This window comes from Podarcis gaigeae, assembly GCF_964106915.1.
Source record: "Podarcis gaigeae genome assembly, chromosome: 17".
NCBI classification, from domain to species: Eukaryota; Metazoa; Chordata; class Lepidosauria; order Squamata; family Lacertidae; genus Podarcis; species Podarcis gaigeae.
The window spans coordinates 38,228,852-38,249,830 of record NC_139694.1 but is presented as its reverse complement, the minus strand read 5'-3'; the positions used below and the strand labels follow the sequence as shown (position 1 = coordinate 38,249,830).

Below are 20,979 nucleotides of genomic sequence, written 5' to 3'. Positions count from 1 at the left end.
CATTGACAGCCACCAGCTTGGGTGGTTTTAAAAGGCAAGTTCATGGAGAATGGAGCCTATCAAAGCCACAATGTCTACGTTCTGCCTCCACCGACACAGGCAGTGAGCCAGGCGTCTGGAGAGACTGCTGCTGTGCCCGGTCCTGCTTTTGGACTTCCAAAAAGCTTCTGGTTGTGAGATCATCAGCATTTCATTTGTATGCCACCTTTCCACAATTAAAAACAATGCTCAGGGCGGCTACAACATGACAAGATTGACATAATTACAAAAGTCATAAATAAACCACATCAAAAAAATACACAACCAAATGGAAAACAATTTCCACATAAATCAAAATCTAAAACTAAGATTACAGCATTAATATCAGTTTGAAAGGACAAAGGTAAAAAAAACAGCAATTAAAAAAAGAAAAACGGGGCCCACTCTGCCCAGCAGCGGCGCCAGCAGTCCTTTATGGAGCCCGTCAAGCGCCGCCCTAGGCCAGTTGGAGAGTGGCAGGACTGGGGCCCTCAGGCGCTGAGCAGGGGAGTCCTCCTGGGTAGCCGGATCCAGCAAGGCTATTCTTAATGCCCTCAAGTGTGTTTATATCCTGTGCCTCCATTTCTAGGAAACCCCTTGCTTCTCTCCACTGCTCAAGTAAAAGGGACCAAACCTTTAGTGACGCAGACGCTGCTCTGTGGAACTCCCTGCCAGTAGATGTTTCGCAGGAACTAGCCCAGAGGTCTTTTGAAAACCATACCATTCTAAGCCAGATCTTTGTAATATGAATTCTCTTTTTTAACAAATCAGGGTTGACTGGTGTTTTATCTGTGTTTATGCTTTCATGGACATTTTGTTATTTTATTCTCATGTTGTATACCACATCTCTCTCTCTCTCTCTCTATATATATATATTTATACGCACAGAGAGAAAGAGATTCAAAATACACAAATATTCAACTGTGTCGCACATACAGCTGCTCCATTGCCACTTCAAGGGCCACTGAATCTCCTTTCACAGAAGTTACAACATGCATGGATTCTTAAATTCAAACTGCTTTCAAAATGGCAACCTAAAAATATCCTCCCTCGTGTTCTGCAGCCATTCTATGGAGATGTAGAAAGTGTGCATCTGCTCATGCCTGTGTTTTGCAGGATGACACTATTCCATCAACCAACTTCAAAGGCTGTGTATTGGCTTCCCACCAGCTACAACACATTATTCCAGCTCTCCTGTGACAATCTGAAAAAGTAGAAATCCTTCAATGGTAGATCACTGCACGTCTGCGGTAGATCACTGGCTCCCCCCCCCCAAAGTTCAAAAAGTTTTGCTCCTCTAAAAAAAGCTCAACGTTTTATTTTTGCTCTGCACCCCCCAAAACTGCCCCCCTTCCCTTCCTAAAAAAAAGCTCATCAACTTTTGATGTGCACCACCCCAAAAATGGGGGTAGTCTTTAACACTATGAGTAGATCACAGTCTCTTGGGAGTTGGCCACGCCTGCTATAGGTGATGTCCAACCTCAATCATGCTCAGAGTAACCCACTGAAATCAATGGAAGCTTATGTCATTGAATTTGTTGGTATCAGCCTTTGAGTTCACACATCAACGTGTACCAAGTAATTGGTGGCCAAAATGAAGGACACAGAATCTTTTGTTAAAACTTCCCTCCCTGGTTACCTTGAAGAGACTGACCTGCCACACCCAAGAAGGGGCTGTTTATAAAACTGCCTTAATCAAACAAGAATAGAAGTTCGACCAGTTCCCGTTGTCTTTAGAATACACAGTTCCCTTCAACTTGGCTGGCCTCAAGCAGCCAGGAATATGGGCTGAGTACACACTGCACATTGAAAGCACATGACGTCCCCCAGAGTCCTGGGAACTGTGGCATACCCCCTCACAGAGCTACAATTCCCAACACCCAGCACCTACAGTTCCCAGTATTCTTTTTTTGGGGGGTGGGGAGGGAATCATGTGTACACAGCCAGTTTTTAGAGAAGCTTCTGCATTGATCCTCTTGGCACACCCCTCCCAAGACATACTGCAACAGGGCCAGCGTTCAAGAAAGTGATCTGCCCACCTCCCTCTGGGTTAGGGTGGGTTCCCTGTGGCCCCTTCACATGCTGTTAAGCTAGTCCAAAGGAAGCCTGTAAGGGATTCCCACCAGCCCCAGGCAGCATATCTAATGGTCGGGGTGAAAGGAAAGCAAAACAAAAAACAAAGATAAAAAAGAAAACAAAAATAAAAATCACACCTACAAAGAAAACCGTATCGTCATATTAATCGTTACACATATTGACTTCCTTCCTTTGTTCTGAGACCTCATAGTTTTTAATCGTTCTGTATTGTTGTGTCTTGTGCAGATTCCCTCTATCTTTATACCTCTTGCACCATTTTCTTTAACCCTGCAAAGCTTCATTCATTACATACCGATATACTTACTCCAGGACAATGTTTTTTCATATATTCTTTAACACAACCCCATTCTTTTACTAATTTTTGGTCTAATTATCCCCTTAAAAATGCTGTGAATCTTGCCAAATATGTATGTTCACAAAATTTTGATTTGCCCTTCTTTTATTGGTGGGTTTTTTGCAATGAGCATCCTGGCTCACTGAAGGGTTCTCCAACTCTACAATTCTAAGGTTCTATGAAAATGAATGAGAAAAGGGGGGATTTCCTCCCAAACCGGGGTGCCACATCCCCATCCTGTGATGCAGAACCTCCCCAAGCAAAATTCACAAGAGATGACTTTAAATGGAACAGAAAAGTCCATTCCAAGCCGATCTCTAGCTGTGCCAGTCTGTAGTGCCAGAGAACGGGGGAGAGAAGAGCTCTCCAAAAAGCAACCGCAAGGGACTGGGGCACTATCAAAAGCCCAAGTCATAATCACCGCCCTTGAGCAAGGTTTGCATTTTTATCTTTGCATCCTGTTTATGGCTACAGATTGAAGACACACCAAAGCCACCCTACTATCCAGAGGGTCAAGGCTGTCTTGCTAATGCACAGTCCTTATTTATTTGACTCCATAAAAATTATTGCCATATTTAAGGCAGTGCCCTCAGGTCAACCCAGTGTGGTGGGGCTTGCCTGCCCCATATGGCGGGTGGTGGCTTAAAAGCACATAAGGTTTGAAGGCTCTTTGGTACACAGGCAAATGTGAGGCCTCTCACCCCACTGCAAATGGAAATTCCATGAATTTCCATGCTTAGTTTTATTGGTTAGGGAGGACAGAAAGTAGGGCTGGGCCTCAGAGGAGAAAAGCTGGCAAGGGAAGAAAGAATGTGCATGAAAGGGAGCTGCCCCCAGGTTGGAGCCCCACCCTCCAAAGCTGAAACTTGAGAATGCAGGGGCACTTTCACCTGTTTTGTCCATCATGCGGTGGAAGGAAGCCTGCTCTTTTTTTATTTTCTAAGGAAATCTGGATTCTGCATCAGAAGCTGCATCTGCCATGAATTCCCAGAAACTCCAACACACTTGCCATGCGACAGAGCTTGACTTTCACAGCCGCATTCTCCACGTGAAGAGGGGGTGGGGAAGACCTGGGATCTAGTTCAGGATTCTTATGAAGCAAAGCCGAGGTTCTCAGAAGTTTCAAGGCTTTGTAGCTGTAAAGATTGTGGGACTATTTAGCAAGCCTATGTTTAGGGAACTTAAAAGCTCCCAGGTATGTACCTTTTCCTTTTGCAAGGGAGAGGGGGAAGCAGATGGAAACAAAATATTTCAGGTGTCAGGGTTTTACAGACTTTTCAGACATTACAGTGGCACCTCTGGTTGTGAACGGGATCCGTTCCGGAGCCACGTTCGCAACCTGAAAGGAACGCAACCCGCGTCTGCGCACGCGCGGGTCGTGATTCACCATTTCTGCGCATGACGTCATTTTGCATGTCTGCACATGCGGTGAAACCCGGAAGTAACACTTTCTGGTACTTCCGGGTCGCAACCTGAAAAGACGTAACCCGCAGCGTTCGCAACCCAAGGTATGACTGTATTTGTTCCCTCAGGGTGAGCCAGGTGTGAATAGGCCTCGGGCACCCGTGCTCGAGTAGAAGGGTGCAAAATTACTAGTGCAGACTGGTTATTACCGCTTTCATCATTTAAGTACAAGACTACACAGTGCCCTGCTGCATCGGGGTGCCTTTCCGTTGCTGCCAGCTTACACACGGTGTTTTGTTTTTCAAAAAATAAATGCACAGTGAACTCTACAATTCAAAAGCTTGCAAAAACACACACTGAAAAACACCCAGCCACCCTAGAGCAACTGTTTCTGGTCTCAATGAAAGTTTGCCATTGAGAGGTGCAGGGACTGGCCAGCCAAACTACACTTTCCTCCTGTGTTGCGTCCAAGTAGACATGTGCACATTAGTACTGCAGTGAATTCTTATCTCCCACACAGAAGGAGAGATGGCGCAGCCTGTTTGCAAAGTTCTAACCTTTGCCTTTGGTGGGGAGGAGGGATTCCATAGCATGCACCCACACTCACTGTGTAGTATTATTTGCAGAAAATGATTTCTAGGGACTACCCTGATCTCATAAAAACCGACCGCAGGAAAAATGCATCCTGGTTGCTGGGGAAAAGGAATGGCAACTACAGGAATTCCAAGGACCTGAAAATAAGTCTGAAGCAGAAAAGGAACACGGAACAGGAGGGGAAAATAGCAACTCTTTAGGACCACGGGAATAACTATAGCCTGGTGTCCAAACAACTCATTGGCTAAAATGGTTGGAGCAGTCAGTCCAGCTTGTTTCACAGAAATTTCTTAGAAGGGGTACCTGCATATTTTGCTTCCCATTTCACTGTCTAGAAGGGCAAGAGACTTGCTTCTTTAGAAAAAGGAAAGCTCAGAGTCCGGAGCCCCTGCCCAAAGGTACCAATGAAAGCCTCTCCAGGTGCCACCTTGCTTGTGGGTGCTGAGTTGGTGACCTCCACCATGTAATATTTCTCCTGGCAGAGCACAATGTCCTATACCAGGGATGGAGAACCTGGCACTCCATATATTTCTGGGGGGAAACTCCCATCAGCCTCAGCTAGCATGGCCCACAGTCAAGCATGATGGGAGCTGTAGTTCAACACCAGTTCAGAAGGCCGCAGTTATAGTTTCCCTTTGCAAGATTGTCACAAGCACCATGCATGATGCTGAAAGGTTTGGGAGTTTGTTTTTAAAAGAACCAAGCAAGAAGATTTCCAGTGGTCAGAAGGTATGGCTTCAGAGGAGCTTAGCTCCTTCATTAGATCATCCCAGTGTTCTCAAGGCAAAAAATCAGCAAAGCTATTTGCCACCCAGGAGATGGGGCGGGTCATGGCCCTGGCACACAAATCTTGGAGGGGAGCAAACCAGCATCTCTGTCGCGCCCTGCCTGGCTCCGGCAGTGAGGACTGGGTGAGTGCCAAGGGCAAAGAGCACCCTCTGTGCCCCTACCCTGCCCGGCGCATGAGCACCTGCCTGGCAGCGTTCAGCAGCAAGAGCTGGGCGAATGCGTTCCACTCCCACTGGTGAGCATTTGCGCCACCCCTGGTTCTGGCAAATGGCGCTATACCCCTGCCCAGAAGAGATTGGCCTACAACACCTCTGCGCTCTCGCTGGAGGGAGGCAATTCCAGGAAATGCAGAAGAAGCGTTTTGGATTTGATATCCCGCCTTTCACTCCCCTTCAGGAGTCTCAAAGCGGCTAACATTCTCCTTTCCCTTCCTCCCCCACAACAAACACTCTGTGAGGTGAGTGGGGCTGAGAGACTTCAGAGAAGTGTGACTGGCCCAAGGTCACCCAGCAGCTGCAGGTGGAGGAGCGGAGACGCGAACCCAGTTCCCCAGATTACGAGACTACTGCTCTTAACCACTACACCACACTAGCTTGGAGGGGTCACCTGCTCTGCATGCAGAACGTCCCAGGTCCAATTCCAGATGTCTCCTGGTGCCAAGAAAGGGCCCCCAAGCCCCAGGAGACCACCTGCTGGTCACAGGTAGGCCACAGTGGGCTACATCTTCCTCCCCACACCTTCACTGAAGAAAAATGTGGCGGACGGAAGAAAGCCTGCCTCACATGTAAATTCAGAAAGTGTGCCTTGACTACCGGAGGGTTAGCCAACACCATCTTGAACCCATTTTGAGGTATACTCCATATTTAGGTGCCAGCAAGCCTCTCACCAACACCAGGCTATCGAGGGAGCGGGTTGCAATGCCAGCTGCTTCGAATGCTTGGCATTTGCTAGTGCAGCAATCTTGTAGGTCAAAGTCACCCACCAAGTATTCCTGAAAAAACAAGGCACCAGTGGGCGATTAACCCCTTGGGTAAGGTTACTGCCATAAAAGGGGACCGGGTATATAGTGTGACAGACAGTCTCAGAGCCTTATAGGATTACAGACACCAACCAATACACCCATAAATCAGACCTCTGAAGTCTGAGGATGCGTGGAAGTGTGCAAACTACTGCCCAGAGGGGCCACTGCACCTGTGTTTCCTCAAGAGCAGAGGGACTAGCATCCAGCAGGGCCATCCGCTGCTAAAACTGAGGGGAGCCTCAAAACTCACGTTTGTAACAACACTGCAGCAATCTGCCAAAGTTAAAACTGCCCCACGGCAGCTTTCCCTGTGCCTCTGGCCCAGGCAGGAGCCCATACCTTCTTTAGCTTGTCGTTCTCCTCCATGTACTTCTTGGCCGCATCGCTAGCTCCTTCTGCCTGCTTCTTGAAGGCTTCGTTCGAAGCCAGGACGGTGGCGTGCTGGGAGATGAGGGTGACCAGGCGTCTCAGCAGACTGCAAGGACAGAGGCAGAAGGTGGCTCAAAGAGGGCATCGCAAACCAAGTCAACAAGAGAGTTAAGACACACACAGAGAGGTCTTTAGATCTGGGTCTGCTGTAAAGGGCACTGGAGTGACCTAGTTGATAAAGCACCGGGTTCAATTTCCAGGTCCGTCACAGGTTTTCCTACTGGCCTTGGGAAAGGAGGATTTTGTACTGGAAACTGGGAGTGACAGTAGCTTCCTTACCCACCAAGGCTGTCTCTGAATACTGGGGAAAGCAAGCAAGGAACACAACTAGGCCTTGCCCAAGGCTAACCAGGTGGGACTTGAATCTGAACCCAGTAGTGCTTTATCAGCTGGATCACTGAAGCCCCCACCTCCGGTCATAAAACGACTGAGCCATGCATACCCTTTGGGGAAAACAGAACAGCAAGGTCTAACAATGTCTCTGACCAGAGAAGACTGGTAAGAAAATGGAAGGCCGGTCTTGCCATCAACAGGATCATGGGTTTAACTGCAGTAGAGAAGACTGTGCTTCACGTCAAAAGTTCAAGGATAGGGACCTGTGACTTTCTGGGTGTTGCTGGACCACCATCTCCCACCAGCCGTGGCCACGGGCCGTGCTGGCTGGGGCTGACACAACCTGGAGTCCAGAATTATCCATAGAGCTACTTAGGATCCCCAATCCTGCTTCTTGTTGAGGTTCCGCAAACCTTTGATAAAAAAAGCTGCCTTATACGAGTCAGGACATTGGTCTATCAAGCCCACTATCGTCTGTACCCCGACCAGCAGAGATTCTGCAGCACAGGAGTTCTCTCCCCACACCAAGACAGAGGAGAGCAAAAGGCAGAAGGATCCGTGGAGCGCTTGGCCAAAGCCTTTGCTGCCTCCCAAGTCAAGAAGTGGTTGTGGCCCCTGCCAATGCAGGCACAGCTCCACACTGAGAACCCATTCTGCCAGCCCTTCTGCAATTGTTTATATCAAAATATGGCCTCTCTTACGAGGTTGTTGCTCACCAGGGCTCTCAGCTTAGACGCAGCTTCTTCTCCACCCTCCACCTGCTATCACCACTGCTTCCCTCCATCTTAGCCTTATCACTTCTTGCCCCATCCCCACCAGAGGAGCAAGAACAATGAGGCAACGCTTCCTGGACTCGAAAGAAGCCACCACACATCGCCCTTTCAAGGAACAGCTCCTTTTCAGCAGTAGGAGAAGAGACGAGGAGTTTGGAACTGATATCCCGCTTTATCACTACCCTAAGGAGTCTCAAAGAGACTAACATTCTCCTTTTCCCCTCCCCCCCCCACAACAAACACTCTGTGAGGCTGAGAGACTTCAGAGAAGGGTGGCTGGCCCTAGGTCACCCAGCAGCTGCGTGTGGAGGAGCAGGGAAGCGAATGCGGTTCACCAGATTACGAGTCCACCGCTCTCAACCACAACACCACACTGGCACCACAGGAGGCAGACTAACGTACAGGGAACCATGCAGAGCCAGCCCCCAGAGTCATTGCAAGCCAGGCGCTACATTGCAAGGCTTACGCAAGCCCTTCTGGCAGCTTGGACTGGCCCAGGGGAAGGAAGGCTGCCCCATCCAGGAGCCACCAAGCAGACTGATCGCGACAAGGGAGTGGAAGGACACAGGCCAAGAGTGCCGCCCACAAAGCTCAGCCTTGGCCAGATGTCAAACAGGCTTTTGCCACCCCCAGATGACCACTGTCTGTTAGAGGCCACAGACCGAAATGTCGGTCAGAGAAGGGAGTGAGGTGGCAATAAACCCAGCGCAAGGCAGAGATGGCCCTCAGCACAGATTCCTCTGGCTGCAAGAGCTGCCAACGCAAGGCCACAAAGCGGAACGAGAGAACACTGGCAGTCCCTTCAAGTGCTTCAATGCCAACTGAAGCCCAGCGCAGGGTGGCTTGCAGCTCTCGCCTGGAGAAAATGCTCCATCCCGTTTTTAAAAAAGCTTCTCTCGATAGCAAGGACACAAGAGAGGGAAGGGCAGGCTTTTTACCTTTCTGAATAACCACCTTGCAAGTCAACATGCTTTCAAGGGCAAGGGAAGGGCAAAGCCACCTTGGAGAAGCGTTATGGGAGTGAGATCTGGCCCAGGACTCCCAGTTCCCTCTGTATAGCCATTCTGAGCACGGACAACAAACGCATTTTGCAACAATGAAAGGGAAAGTGAGCTGAGAAGCTGCAGCCCGAAGGCCAAGGGCTGAGCTCACAAGACCAGAACATCCTGCCTCCTGGCCAGACACTCACACACAGCAAAGATATGGAAGCCGACAGCTCGCCCCCCCCCCAATCCCTACTTCCAGCCCCAGCTGCACAGTCAAGCACATTCCCTTTGCATGCAACTCTGCACCCAGGCTGCTGATTTATGGCCCACAGGCATTGTTCACACCCTTCGCCAGCTGTCCTCTGCGGCCAAAAGCGGCTGCTCATCAAACCAGAGAGCTGGCTGGACAGGCACCGTAATGGACACAACAGAGACCCTGCAGCCTGCTCAGTGCCAGGGAGGACATGAGCCCTGGTTCAGCCGGCCTCTGTGAGCAGCTGCTGCCAACGGCAAGGACCACAGGCAACGGGGGAGGGGTGGAGCAGGAGGCCCCAGGTTCAATCTCCAAGTGGCATCTCCAGGTAGCCCACCTGAACCCCTGGGGGCTGTGGCTGCCAATCAGCATGGCAAAACCTAGATCAGCCTTTCTCAGTCTGTGGGTCCCCAGATGTTGCTGAACTACAACTCCCATCACCCCTAGCTAGCAAGGCCTGAGCTGAGGGATGGTGGGAGTTGTAGTCCAACAACATCTGGGGACCCACAGGTTGAGAACCGCTGATCTAGATGGACAGCTGCTCTAACTCAGCATGAGGCCATCTTCCTCCACTGGGGAAAGGGCCACATCTTCGTGGTAGAGCGTCTGCTCCGCATGCAGATTATCCCAGGGTCAGTCCTCAGCACCTCCAGGTAAGGCTAGGAACACCCTCTGGCTGAACCCTGTACAGCCTCTGCCAGCCTGTGCTGACAATGCTGGGCTAGATGGACGAATGGTCTGACTCTCAACAGGCTGCAAAATGAATAGCAAACATAAAAGCCCATTATGTGGGCAGGAGAAGAGAGAATAACTTTAGGAATTGGAATTTCACCTCTTTTAGGCTTCTTACTGTTAATCTCAGAAGCTTCTAAAGAAAAAGTTGGCACAAAGGGCCAAGGGCTGCCTGGCCCTCACTACAGTCCAAGTGCCCAGAAGTGGTGGTTCTGTCCAGAGAAAGCGTCCGGCATGTACTCATTAGGGCATCACTTTGTGGCTTAATCCCCAACTCTGAAGAGTCTACTCTACTGGCTTGTAGACTCAGCTGCTGTCCTCATCCTCAGGAATTTTCAGTAAGAGGTAAGAAATTATGCACGCCTGCCACCTTGTGGCCAAAGAGAGCACAGCAGGCTGCTTCAGCCTCTACAACTACAGTGGTACCTCGGGTTAAGTACTTCATTCGTTCCAGAGGTCCGTTCTTAACCTGAAACTGTTCTTAACTTAAAGCACCACTTTAGCTAATGGGGCCTCCTGCTGCTGCCGCGCCACTGGAGCACGATTTCTGTTCTTATCCTGAAGCAAAGTTCTTAACCCGAGGTACTATTTCTGGGTTAGCGGAGTCTGTAACCTGAAGCATCTGTAACCTGAGGCACCACTGTACTTTACTCTAGTCTAAACAGCAGCAAACAGACTACACTGGTACCTCGGGTTACATATGCTTCAGGTTACATACGCTTCAGGTTACAGACTCCACTAACACAGAAATAGTACCTCGGGTTAAGAACTTTGCTTCAGGATGAGAACAGAAATTGTGCGGTGGCAGCAGCAGCAGGAGGCCCCATTAGCTAAAGTGGTACCTCAGGTTAAGAACAGTTTCAAGTTAAGAATGGACCTCTGGAACAAATTACCGTAGGTTCTTATCCAGAGGTACCACTGTATGCAACAGGGGTTAGAAACAGGATGTCTTTGGTCAACTACCACCTGGTCCTCAGTCAGGTGGAGGCAAGAGGGAGCAAGCAGTGCAAGCCCAGCTACTGCAAAGTCCCACAGCTGTCCATGGAGGCACAGGTCAAATCTGTATCCAGGGCAGCTGTTTACCAGCTCCATCTGGTACGTAGGCTGAGACCCTATCTGCCTGCAGACTGTCTCGCCAGAGTGGTGCATGCTCTGGTTATCTCCCGCTTGGACTACTGCAATGCGCTCTACTTGGGGCTACCTTTGAAGGTGACTTGGAAACTACAACTAATCCAGAACGCGGCAGCTAGACTGGTGACTGGGACCACATAACACCGGTCTTGAAAGACCTACATTGGCTCCCAGTACGTTTCCGAGCACAATTCAAAGTGTTGGTGCTGACCTTTAAAGCCCTAAACGGCCTTGGTCCAGTATATCTGAAGGAGCGTCTCCTCCCCCATCGTTCTGCCTGGACACTGAGGTCCAGCTCCGAGGGCCTTCTGGTGGTTCCCTCACTGCGAGAGGCCAAGTTACAGGGAACCGGGCAGAGGGCCTTCTCGGTAGTGGCGCCCGCCCTGTGGAACGCCCTCCCATCAGATGTCAAAGCGATAAACATCTACCTGACATTCAGAAGACACCTGAAGGCAGCCCTGTTCAGGGAAGTTTTTAATATGTGACATTTTAGTGTATCTTTCATCTTTGTTGGAAGCCGCCCAGAGTGGCTGGGGAAACCCAGCCAGATGGGCGGGGTACAAATAATAAATTATTATTATTATTATTATTATTATTATTATTATTATTATTATTTGTATACGGCCCTTCATCTGAAAATCTCAAGGCAGTTCACAGAATAAAATTACATAATAAAAACACAAAATACATAATAAAAAGAAGAAGTATCTGTGGAAACTGGAGTCCAACAGCATCCAGGCGGAATCTTAGGAATCTCTTAGGAATCTTAGCAAGACTTGGATAGTAAGCGGGAATACAGAAGGCACTGGGAATAAGGCATTGAGATGAGCAGTTGCATCAGTCGCAGCCAGATTGCATCACCCTTAGCACCCACTGCTTGCCAGTAAGGCCAAATTGTCAGCAAGGCCCTTGACATAGTTCTTGCAGATCGTGTTGCTGTATAGAAATTTTGACACCCTGCCTCCTCCAAGAGGCCTTCCAAAAGAGCTAGGCTGCTGTGCCAGACTGATGCTGAAAACAGGAGTCCTGCTCTGAAGATTAACAGGTTTTTTACAACATAAGCTTTTGATGGGATGGAAGACACCCAGACAGACAAGAGAGAGAAAAGAAACCGAGAGATAGCACCCAATGAGACTCTAAACGGCCTAGGACCCTCGTACCTCCGGGACTACCTCTCCCGGTCTGCCCCACAGAGAGCCTCAAGGTCCATAAATAGCAACGCCCTAGTGGTCCCGGGGGGACGCGGGTGGCGCCGTGGGTAAAAGCCTCAGCGCCTAGGGCTTGCCGATCGAAAGGTCGGCGGTTCGAATCCCTGCGGCGGGGTGCGCTCCCGTTGCTCGGTCCCAGCGCCTGCCAACCTAGCAGTTCGAAAGCACCTCCGGGTGCAAGTAGATAAATAGGGACTGCTTCTAGCGGGAAGGTAAACGGCGTTTCCGTGTGCAGCTCTGGCTCGCCAGAGCAGCGATGTCACGCTCGCCATGTGGCCCGGAAGTGTCTTCGGACAGCGCTGGCCCCTGGCCTCTTGAGTGAGATGGGCGCACAACCCCAGAGTCTGGCAAGACTGGCCCGTACGGGCAGGGGTACCATTACCATTACCTAGTGGTCCCGGGCCCTAAGGAAGTTAGATCAGCTTCAACCAGAGCCAGGGCCTTTTCAGCACTGGCTCCGGCCTGGTGGAACGCTCTGTCTCCTGAGACCAAGTCCCTGCGGGATCTGATTTCTTTCCGCAGGGCCTGTAAGACAGAGTTGTTCCGCCTGGCCTTTGGCTTGGGATCAACTTGATCCCCTCCCCCTCTTTAATTTTTCTTTTCCTTTCTCCTCCTGCGATGAGGCTATATTTTAATATTTTAATGTTTCAATATTTTAATGTTGTATTTTAATCTTGTTTTTAAGTTGTATTCATTCAACTTGTTTTTATTATTGCTTGTTAGCCGCCCTGAGCCCGGCCTTGGCTGGGGAAGGCGGGGTATAAATAAAAAATGTTGTTGTTGTTTTAAACCAGGAACAGGAAACCAGTGTGGCCCTCTAGATCAGGCATCCCCAAACTCGGCCCTCCAGCTGTTTTGGGACTACAACTCCCGTCATCCCTAGCTAACAGAACCAGTGTCAGGGATGATGGGAGTTGTAGTCCCAAAACAGCTGGAGGGCCAAGTTTGGGGATGCCAGGTCTAGATGCTGTTCTGCAGCCCTGACCTAAACAGAGCAACGCAAATGGGAGCAGGGAGAAGAGGCAAGCCCCTCTGCAGCTCACATCACGCACGTTGTCAAAGCTTCCAGAAGGGGGAGCAGGGAAATGTGATGAAAACCGTGCCTTCTTTTGTACAGCAGTGGTTTTCAAATCTATCTTCAGGGAGTAATTTTTAGTATTGCTTTGCCTGCCAATCTGCAAATCTCACAGTTGTTGAGACAACCTGAGCATGTACCGTGCGAACAACACTGCAGAAGGTTAATTGCATTGCTTATGCAAGGGTGGGGAGACTTTTTCGTCCACCATGTGGGCAAACCGTGACAGGTGAGTGGTGCAATCCATCCCAGAGGCGAAACCAGGCTTTATTTCACTTGGGTCAAAGACTCAGTTGGGTACCCAATTCCCCAATGCACATTTGCGCGCGCGCGCGCACACACACACACACACACACACACACACACAGCCTGGGAGCCTCAATGGTGCCCCTCTGGAGGCTTCACCTGAGCAAAAACCCTGGCTAGCCCCCGCCTCCTATAGCTACAGCTCTGAGGCAGACAACACCAGATGATTGGCCAGCCCTCCAAATTCATTGTGCAGGGTTCCCAAACTTGGCGTCACAGCGCAGAAGGCATTGCCAGCCCTGTGCCTTCCATGTTCTGTAGGCTGAAAGAAGCACGGCAGCTTCAAAGAGCAGTTGTAAAAAGGGAGAAGCAGCTTCCACTGAATAGAAACCACATGCCCACCTCAAGCAAGGTGCGTTCCTACTGCCCATCATTTGATGCCATGACTGGGAGTATCCCTTGCTCCAGCAAAAGAACAGTCAGGAATTCACTTTAAGCTCCTGGTTGTTCCTTTGAAACCCCACCCTTACCTGTCCCACACGTGCTATCATGTATGTGGGGCGGTGGGCCTGGATTCACAAAAAAGCCTTGTAGGCCAAGTGGGCAGGCCTGGCTAGCCATGTTTGGCCCATGGGCCAGAGGCTCCCCACCTCTAGCTTTGCCATCCTCTCGGGTGGCGCTGTGGGTTACAACCACAGAGCCTAGGACTTGCCGATCAGGTCAGCGGTTCGAATCCCTGCAGTGGGGTGAGCTCCCGTTGCTCGGTCCCTGCTCCTGCCGACCTAGCAGTTCGAAAGCACGTCAAAGTGCAAGTAGATAAATAGGTACCACTCCGGTGGGAAGGTAAACGGTGTTTCCGTGCGCTGCTCTGATTCACCAGAAGCGGCTTATTCATGCTGGCCACATGACCCGGAAGCTGTGCACCAGCTCCCTCGGCCAATAAAGCGAGATGAGCACTGCAACCCCAGAGTCAGCCACGACTGGACCTAATGGTCAGGGGTCCCGTTACCTTTTATGCAGCTCTGCAGCAAACACCTACGGTGCAAGAGAACCAGGCAAAGCGTCATTAAGGGGAGATGTCAAAGCCTGCCTAGAAGCTTTTCTCTGCAAAGGAGAATATGTGGAGGCCACCCTTGAAAGGGGGAGAGGGATGCTCCCAAGAGAACTATTTGCTACTATGTGGAAGAACTATGTCAAGGGCCACAAAGTAAATAATTTGGTTCTTACTGGCAAGAAGTGGGTGCTAAGGGTAATGCAATCTGGCTGCAGCTGATGCTCCCCTCAATGCCTTATTTCCAATGCCTCCTGAATTCAAACCTAGTATCCAAGCCTTACCCAGATTCCCAAGCATCTGGCCCAGGGATTGGGAAATGGTGGCCCTCTAGATGCTGTTAAGACTCCAGTTTCCATCAGGCTCCAGGCAGCATAGCTAATAGTCAGGGGTGATGAGTCTGGCCGGCCACGCAGCTTGCCCGCCACCTGATCTGGCCTCAGCAGTGCCCCTGAGATACTCACAAGGACATCAGCAGCGAGAAGCCAGCAATGTAGAGGTTCCGCTGGGCTCGGAAGAGCTTCATGTGATAATGCTCCACAGCCCCAGGGTTGGTCTGCAGGTTCACTTTCTCCGTCACATCGTCATATTTCCGGATCTCACGAATGGCATCTGAAAGTCACAAATTTATACACGAGTCAGAGCTCCACAGACTGACAATTTATTTGCAAGCCTTGCTTGAACTTAAGCTCCGGTTGGTTTCTGGAGATTTCGTCCCAAGGCCAGCCCATTGCCATGAATCCAGCTGCAGTCTTTGACAAGACTCCACCAAAAGCCATCATGCCACAACAGCATGTGTTCCAGACAGAAGTATAAAATGGAGGTAGGTTTTTGTCACGCCAGCTTGAGGGAGGGGGAATGCTTGTCCCACTGACCAACGGTAGGGTCCCCAAAGCAGGTCTTAGACTGATGGGAACATAAACAAGCTTTTCAGCTGCCCCCACACAATGCAACACTTTGCTACCCTCCTACCATGAGGAGCCTCTGGGTAATTTCCACTGGTCCAGAATATAGTAGCATAATTTCTATCTAGAACTAACCTCCAGGAGCATATCTCACCTTTCAGAGCAGGGCTGGGGACCTGTGGCTCTCTAGCTATTTATGGACTCCAGCTCCCATCAGCCCCAGCCAACATGGCCAATGATTGGAGATGATAAGAGCTGTAGTTCAACAACTACTTTGGGGGGGGGGTGTCACACGCTCCCCAGCCCAGTCTCTGAGGAGAGCGCCATTAACTGCCAGCTTGTTTTCAGGCCCAGTTTAGGGTGTCGGCTTCCAATCTTTAAAGCCCTCGGTGGCCTTGATCTAGGAAGCCACTTAATGAGCTCTTTCTCCTATACTTGCCACCCACCACATTAATTAAGATTGACACATGAGACATTACTTCATGTAATCATGATCATCTGAGGCAAGATCAGCTGTCACCAGGAATAGGATATATTCAGCATGGCGCCCAAGTTAAATTCTCTCCTGAGAGAAATCTGTCAGTTCCACTCCATTGTCATATATTTCAGGGCCTTTTTTTGGTTAAAAGAATAATGATAATGAGGTCCCGGTTCTAGGATCTATACCAAAGTGCTGTGGGAGCCAGCACAAAATGGCTGCCATGAGCATCAAAGAAACAGAGGTACTGTTATAAAGAGGGCGGAATGGCCCTGCTTCTCATGCTTGAGAATTAAGCCAATGTTAGTTGAAAGGTCTGTGTAGATGTAAGACAATGTCACCCCTCCTTCATTCCGTTCCATTCTGAGACAGTACGAATGCTATTTGGGTATTAACATTGCAAGCCATTTTAACAGCCTAAGTCATGGCAATGCATGATTGCAAAATAAAGTTTTGACTCCTCACTGACTGTGCTAAAGGTGAAACTATTTCCTCACATATTCAGCCTCGCCAAGTATTCTAAAAGCATAGGACTTCCAATACCAGGCGATACGTTGGTCACATGATTGTGCTGCCCAGGCTTCTTTTTCTTTTAGCAACAGAAATTGCTGGGGTGCAATTCAGATGGGGATCACAGTGCATGGACCGGTGTGTGTGTGGTGGTGACCTAATCCACAGCCTTTTTCTCACTAGAAATCCACTCTTCTGCTTATTGCCCCTAAAGGTGTGATTTGCCACAAGCAGCTTGGGAGGCAATTTTGAGGGGGGAAATGTGTGGAGAGAAGGGACAATTCCCTCACCCCACAAATCCTACCCAAAGTCGAACCCCCACAGCTGATATTTCCAGAAGGAAAATCAAGCTCAAGTCACATGGCAAACATATCATCCAGTCTGGGTCAAATATGATAGTCAGGTTTCAAGAATATATGGGGTTAGCAGGATAAAGATAACTAAAGTTTGAAGTGACTGAGAACTAAGGCACTGAATTTCTTCTCCTCCTAGGCCAGATAGGGGATCCTGAGGCCCAGAGGCCAAGTGCACACTCATCTACCCCCAAGACCCCTCTATCTGGCCCACATGACTCTCTCCAGGACACAGCCCACACTAGCAGCTGCCCCACTGTCTCCTTGAGGACTTTTGCCTGACTGGAACTGAGACTAGAGAGGTCTGCATGGGAATCTCTGGATTTTACATGACTTGAATGGAGCCTGCTATATGCAAGTGAGTAATGTCTGGGGTCCCACCCATTTTTTTGCCTCTGGCCATGCCCATTTTGTGGCCCCCCAGGAGGAAAAAGTGCCCTATCCCTGCCCTAGACAATTATTACAAGAAAGCCTCTTCAAAAGAAAAGAAAAAAGCCTGTGAAACAACTTCTTCTGCTAGCACAATGGGGCTTGCCCCTCCAGTTGGCTCTGGGGGTTAGGAGAACCACTGGGACAGCAGGCAGGTGGAGGAGAAGGCAGCTCATTTCATCAGGAAAGCAGAAATGAGTGAGCCGACAGAGCGATCCGCTTGGCTCTATGTTGAATTCATTCCCTAAAACAGGGCGGCTGACTGATGACCCATGGGCTGGACTTGCCTTCTTGTGATGCCACATGAACAAGTCTCATTTTGGTTCTATAATAAGTTTCTGCATTTGTGTGGAATATGGCACACAAGTCCATCAGCTCCATCCATAGGGAGCCCCGACAAACTGATGGGATGGCGCTCTACTCACTCATAAAACGAATGACCCTCAGGGTTTCCTTCCAACTCTACAATTCTGAGTCCATGAAAGGGGTTTGTATGGAAAAGTGCACTTCTCACCCTCACTGTCCCACTGAAAACTCCAGGGGGCAGCAGAAGCCAACTTCTTGCATACCTTGCAAGCTCCATCTCTGCATGAACTGCAGCTTGCATGTGCCATTTTAACACTCTTGCGCTGCAGATTCTCTCTTGCCAAAGGAGCCAGAAGCAGAGAAACCTGCTGAAGAACAGCCAGGAATGTTTCACAGGTAACAGCCTACCTGTCACTGGGCATGTGCTGCTGGCTAGAACGCTGGATTCTGGGCCATCACCGCAGGTGACTTTAGAGGCAGTGACAAAGAACATGGTGCCCTCCAGGTGCTGGCGTACTGCAACGCCTAACAGCCTCAGCCAGCATGACCAACGGTCAGGGATGATGGGAGTTGTAGTTCAGGGACAGCTGAAGGGCGCCATGTTGACCATCCTTGCTTTAGGGGAAATTCAGCATCTCTAAGACAACAACCCAGCCACAGAATCTATCTTAATGGAGCGGGAGGTAAGAATGTGCCCAACTTCTGATCCAATTTATTTCTAAGCCGTTTCTCCATCTCAAAGGCCTTCAAAGTGCCGGCAACCTTATCTTTTAAAAATATAGAATTCTGCACCATAAAACTGGATCAGGAGTGACACGCACACAATCCAGGGGAGAGCTTGTCCACAAAGGCACTAGATAAAGGCTGGGCCAAGTGTCGAAATGCTAGCAGGGAGAGGGGGCCAAGTGAGCCCTTCAGGGCATGGAGTTCCATAACCTGGGAGAAACAACCCAAAAGGCTCTGCCCCATGTAGAGGGTAGACTGCATCTCTAACAGTGGCAGAGCAGGGCATCAAAAGGCAGACATAAATATCACATGAAGGAGGCTGTTTCTTGAAATGTCCTGATGCAAGGGACTTAAAACAAATTGGTTTGCTTTATGTGGAGCTGGTGTAGTGGAGGTAGGGGTCAAAAGAGCAGCCTCATTTCACAAAGGCTTCCAGGGTCTCTATCTCCCCCCCCCCCCCATCTGAATAGAATACATTGCCATAAAAGGTAAAGGTAAAGGTACCCCTGCCCGTACGGGCCAGTCTTGACAGACTCTGGGGTTGTGCGCCCATCTCACTCAAGAGGCCAGGGGCCAGCGCTGTCCGGAGACACTTCCGGGTCACGTGGCCAGCGTGACATCGCTGCTCTGGCGAGCCAGAGCCGCACACGGAAACGCCGTTTACCTTCCCGCTGGTAAGCGGTCCCTATTTATCTACTTGCACCCGGAGGTGCTTTCGAACTGCTAGGTTGGCAGGCGCTGGGACCGAGCAGCGGGAGCGCACCCCGCCGCAGGGATTCGAACCTCCGACCTTTCGATCGGCAAGTCCTAGGCGCTGAGGCTTTAACCCACAGCGCCACCCGCGTCCCATATACATTGCCATAGCCCACACAAAAGATATTTGGCATCCTAGCCCAGCTGCTGCTGCTATTATTATTATTATTATTATTATTATTATTATTATTATTATTATTATTATCATCATCATCATCATCATCATCATCATCTTATTTGTACCCTGCCCATCTGGCTGGGTTTCCCCAGCCACTCTGGGCAGCTTCCAACAAAGATTAAAAATACATCAAAATGGATGCAAAGCAGTTGTCTACTCAACTGTCATGAGCAGTTAAGTGCAATGGTGACGTAGAAAGAAGGTACCGTATTTTTCGCACCATAACACTCACTTTTTTCCTCCTAGAAAGTAAGGGGAAACGCCTGTGCGTGTTATGGAGCGAATGCCTACGGGTGGCGGGGGGGGGGATCTGCTGCAGTCGTGAGCAGAGGATCCATGGTTCCCCTTCCTTCCCTCCTCCGTGGCTCGCTTTGAAACAGCAAAGCGGGAGAAGAGCCGCTGAGTGAGGAGGAGAGAGAGACAGAGAGCCTGCTTGCTTTAAAGGAGCAAAGCGGGAGAGGAGAGGAGAGTGTAAGCGGCTTACGAGTGTAAGCGGCTCCTGTCCGGTTGGCTCCTTTAAAGCAAGCAGGCTCTCTGTCTCTCTCTCCTCCCCACTCCTCTTATAAGAGCCTTCTCCTCTTATACCCCTCTTCTGCATTATTAACAGCATCCTTCTCCACCCACCCCACACGTGTTCCCTGTCCCTTGAGTGCTTTTCCTTCCCTCCCCACTTAAAACATGGTTACAAAGCACAGATCCACATGGATCCTCAGGATTTTTGCACTGGGTCACCCCAAATTCACCATCAGATCACATAGCATGTCCATGGCTACAGCTTGCACCAAAAAAATCATGCACCCACTGTTGCCTGGGGCCACAGTGGTGCAAAAACGTGCTTACAAAGCACAGATCCACATGGATCCTCAGGATTTTTGCATTGGGCTACCCCAAACTCACCGTCAGATCACATGTCTGTGGCCACAGCATGAACCACAAAAATCATACATCCACTGTTTCGTTTAGAATATTTTTTTTTTCTTGTTTTCCTCCTCTAAAAACTATGTGTGTGTTATGGTTGGGAGCGTGTTATAGAGCGAAAAATACGGGTACCTATAAAGCAGAGGTCTGTCATCTCCACCACTTTTGCACCCGCAACCCCCAATATTTTGACACCAGCTTTCCCCCTCTGATTTATCTTCAACTCTTACTCTTCTAGGGTTTTCCAGAGCACAGAAATGCTTCTGGTTGCCTTTTAGATTTCACAGCCACCCTGTGAGGAAGACCCCAAGAAAATTCATGGCTGGGCAGGATTTGAACCTCAATCCTTCACAGCCAAACCCAGCACAGCACTCTGGGCAAAGCCCTACCCCAGCTACATGAAGGGAGATGAAAGATGGTTCTCCTGAATCACTGGCCAAGATAAAGTTGAGCGGGTGTGGAGAAAGGCCCTGAACCACAGCTACGTTCCTGTCCCCTTTCTGTCACAGTGCTGGGCTATGAGCAGCTCAGAGAGCACAGGAGGAAGAAGTGGCCGAAGGCCCTGGGGACCTGGCCAGAACCTGGCAGGCACAGGCAGAGAAGCAAACGCCCCCATGAGCGGGTGAGGCGAGAACACCCACCCCCAGCACACTGGCTTCCTTCCACTCACCAAGAAACAACAGGACCAGGATGACTATGAGCACAACAAAGAAGGTATTCCCATAGGCCAACATTATCTTCACCAAGCGGGACTTGAAGATTTTCTGCCATCTGTGGAAGAAGGTTGGAGGTTAGGATCAATGCTTTGCAGGCAACAAACACAAACACACTTGACCTCAACACAGGCAGCAGCTTGTTCTGCTATGGGTGGGGAAGCAAAATGGACACAGGGCCCAGTTTTTCCTCTCTTGAGCTATTTAGGAGGCTGTGGACAAGCGACGACCAAGAC

At 49.8% G+C, this 20,979-nt stretch overlaps 1 protein-coding gene across 2 annotated transcripts in view; it reads right to left on the bottom strand.

Annotated features, from left to right (window-relative positions):
- The window catches only part of BCAP31 (B cell receptor associated protein 31), a 38,276-nt gene that overhangs the window by 12,180 nt on the left and 5,117 nt on the right, over positions 1 to 20,979 (bottom strand). For both annotated transcript variants that reach the window (XM_083719862.1, XM_083719863.1), the window contains exons 3-5: positions 20,701 to 20,801; positions 14,939 to 15,086; positions 6,597 to 6,732 (exon numbers count right to left, since the gene is read on the bottom strand). In XM_083719862.1, coding sequence (XP_083575988.1) covers positions 6,597 to 6,732; positions 14,939 to 15,086; positions 20,701 to 20,801 — 385 coding nt within the window. The remainder of the gene's footprint in view (positions 1 to 6,596; positions 6,733 to 14,938; positions 15,087 to 20,700; positions 20,802 to 20,979) is intronic.